Source organism: Chaetura pelagica, unplaced genomic scaffold (genome assembly GCF_000747805.2).
Source record: "Chaetura pelagica isolate M959 unplaced genomic scaffold, ChaPel_1.0 scaffold356, whole genome shotgun sequence".
In the NCBI taxonomy this organism is placed as follows: domain Eukaryota; kingdom Metazoa; phylum Chordata; class Aves; order Apodiformes; family Apodidae; genus Chaetura; species Chaetura pelagica.
Genome location: NW_009953964.1, coordinates 9,899,141 through 9,902,515, shown reverse-complemented (window position 1 = coordinate 9,902,515; position 3,375 = coordinate 9,899,141). Strand labels below are relative to the sequence as shown.

General features: G+C 61.7%; 1 protein-coding gene across 1 annotated transcript; it reads left to right on the top strand.

The window, feature by feature from the left end:
• Positions 1 to 7: 7 nt before the first annotated feature.
• Positions 8 to 2,190, top strand: GPX3 (glutathione peroxidase 3 (plasma); the record flags this gene model as incomplete). The annotated part of the gene is given in 5 exon segments (XM_010002134.1): positions 8 to 46; positions 1,043 to 1,196; positions 1,441 to 1,558; positions 1,763 to 1,862; positions 1,954 to 2,190. Coding segments are annotated over 5 exon segments (648 nt in total), but the record flags the coding sequence as incomplete, so codon positions are not given.
• Positions 2,191 to 3,375: the final 1,185 nt, after the last annotated feature.

Sequence of the window (3,375 nt, the reverse complement as noted above, 5' to 3'; positions counted from 1 at the left end):
TTGGGGTGGGCTCGTCCAGCCGGGGCAGAGTCAGGAGAGGGAGAAGGTAAGAGGGAGCGGGAGGAGACCCCCCCACGGGGGCTCTGGGGGGTGTGTGTGTGGGGGTATGTGGGATTCTTGGGGACCTGCCTGTCCCCAAGGCTTGTTGCAGAGCTCCCGGGGGCAGAAGGGAGGCGTGGTAGCCCTGTGACCCCCCTACCCGTGGTCCCGGTGCCTGGATCTTGGGGGGGGGATTTTTCTGAACCATTTTCCAGCCAGGGGAATTGCTGTCCTGGGCTTGGGAACAGAGGGGAACAGAGCCTTGTCCCCCCTCAGTCACCCCCACGGGGGGATTTTGTTCCGTGCACAGTGTCCAGGGGGGTGCAGCAGATCTCTGCCCTCCAGCCCCCGGGAGCCTGAGCTCCCTAGGCAGAGCCCCTGTGACTTTATCTCCTGCTAGCTCCCAAAATAGCCCCTCGGTGGCACTTGGGTGAGCCTGGGTCCTCTGACGGTCACAGGAGGTAGGTTTCTCTGTGTTAACCCCTGCAGCACTGCAGACAGAAGCTGCTCCACCCCTGGCACGGGTCTGATGCAGCCCTGATCCCTTCCCTGAGCGTGGTTGGGCCGTGGCACAGCAGCCTGGTGCTGCTCCGGGGTGCTCTGGCTGTCCCGGAGGGGTCCGTGCAGGGATGGTGGGCTCCTGCCTGCCTGTGGCCCCGGGGAGGCTGGGGCTGGTCTCCCCACACCAGCTCAGGCTGTTTTCCAGCCTTTCTGCCTGACCCTGGCTGTGTAAACAACCCGCCAGCTGCAGTCAGCCCCGCTGGCCAGGCACGCACATGTGGGCACATCCATGTGCGTGCAGGCACCAGCTTGTCCAGCCACCCTGACCTTGGCTTCCCGGAGCCTGGCTGTTGCCAGCAGGATTTGGGGCAGGAGGCACAATGCTGGCAGCTGCCATCTCAGCCAGCTCCAGGGCTGGACCTGCTGCTCTGGTGGGAGCAGGTGGCTGTGGGGTGGCCAGCAGCCCCCAGCCCAGTCCCACAGGAGGCTCTCCACCCGACAGGTGAAATGCTACGACTCGGTGCCGGGCACCATCTACGACTATGGGGCCCTAACCATCGATGGGGACGAGTACATCCCCTTTAAGAACTATGCAGGGAAGATGGTGCTCTTCGTCAACGTGGCCACGTACTGAGGCCTCACCCTGCAGTATGTTGGTAAGGGCCCTGTGGGGCATGGGCACCCCCAGGGACAGGACAGGTGGCCAAGGAGCAGGCAGTGTAACCCAGGTGTGCAGCCCTTGGCAGATGCCCATGGTCCATCCTGCCTTGGGGAGCTGAGGGAATGGGTAACGCCTGCTCCCAGGACCTGTCATAACTGGGGATGCTCTGAGGGGTGGGTGCAGGTGTGGGGGTCACCCTGGTTCCCTTCTAACCCCTCCCTGGGTCTACTTGCATGCAGAACTGAATGCACTACAAAATGAGCTGGGGCCCTACGGGCTCGTCGTACTGGGCTTTCCCTCTAACCAATTTGGGAAGCAGGAACCTGGCCAGAACTCGGAGATCCTCCCTGCCCTGAAGTGAGTACTGCAGGGGGGCTGTGGGTCACCTGTCCCTGAGCTCCCTGGCTGGGCTCCCCAAGCAGCTGGTGGGTGCTTAGGCTGCAGCTCCTGCTAGACGTGACCTTCCAGCCTGGGGCTGTGCCCCCCAGCACCACAGGGCTTGGGGCTTCCCTGCTCCCCCTGTGCAGCACTGAGGGATGGCCACTATGTGATCCCCTGCAGGCATGTCCGGCCAGGGGGTGGCTTCGTCCCCAACTTCCAGATCTTCCAGAAAGGGGATGTTAATGGAGCCAAGGAGCAGAAAGTCTTCACCTTCCTGAAGGTGAGCACCATGGCACAGGGGGATGAAGGGGCAGCACCCAGCTTGTTTCTGGGGGCAGGCAAGGTAGTGATGTGCTGGCTCTCCCTTGCAGAACTCCTGTCCTCCAGTGGCAGAGGAGTTTGGGAACCCCAAGAACCTCTTCTGGGAGCCTCTGCGGAACCACGACATCAAGTGGAACTTTGAGAAGTTCCTGGTGGGTCCTGACGGTGTGCCCGTCATGCGCTGGTACCACCGCGCCAACATCGCTGTCGTGAAGAACGACATAATTGCCTACATGAGGGAACAGCAGCAGCAGCAGGAGCAGGAAAAACTGCCGGAGCCAGCCTGAGGGGTGGCTTCTCCCCCCTGCCAGCATCCCCCCTGGCTGCTGCTCCTTGTCCCATCCCCCCACAGCAACAGGAGCCCCCTCCATCGCTCCCGCCTCTGGCACCTCCTGGCCAGGATGTTGGGCTGGGAAACTCTGTGGCAGAGACTTGAGCGATGGGAGGGGGACACTTCCCAATAACCCTGTGTCCCACCTCAAGAGGCAACATCTCCTGGCCCCTCAGCTTGTCCCCCTGCTCTGCCATCCTGCCTTGCTGAGCAGTGGGAGGATGCAGGGGTCGGCTGCCCTCGGAGCAGAAGACCACATCTCCATGAAGGCTTGGCCCGAAAGCTCCAACATGGGGCGGGCCTGGCCTGATCCTGCCAGGCACGGAGCAGCTCTTCAGTGCATTCAAGCTGCCCGTGGTCCTGGCACAGAGACGTGCTCCTCTCCCAGTTGGGGGTGGCCAGCCCCTCGCCCCCTCCACAGAAATGCCAAATAAAGGCTCTGCAAACGCACAGCCCTGCTTCTTGGCCAGGGGTTGGCGAAAGGACTGGGGGACACGTGGCCAGCCTGGGAATACCAGTGGGGAGGGATGGCTCCCAGATGGAGAAACTCCATGTTTTTCAGGGACATTGCAAACATGGGAGTTTTGGGGAGAGGTAGGGGGCTGTCAGTGCAGGGCATAGAGGAGCAAAAAGGGCTGGGAGCAGGGACCAGTGTCCAGCATGGAGCGTGCTGGGGTGCTGTGCATCCTGCATGTGACAGCCATGCTTACAGAAACAGGCTGGCTGTTTTTCCCCCCTCCAGACTTGCTTTCCTGAAGCAAGATTTGCTCAGTGTAATTTGAAAGACTAGCCCCCAGTCCATTGCTGCAGGGGGAGGGGGGAACAGGGGTTTCCTTACCCAGGCAAAGGCAGGGGGCTGAGCCCAGCACTCAGGGGAGCTGGGGGGCATGAACCTGGGGCAATAGATCCTGGGGTACTCACTCAAGGCTTGGGTTCCCCATATACTCACTTTGGCCCTGTCGCTCCACCTGAGCCCGTGGGGAGCAGCAGCCCTGGGCATCCCTCCCAGTCCCCACACAGAGGCTGCCCCAAGGGGAAGCAGCTTTCAGAATAAACCAGAGACACTCGGCTACACTTCAGTCCTTAAATAAATACAAAGACACCAACCACCCTCAGGCCGGGCCGTGGCTGTGGCAGGCAC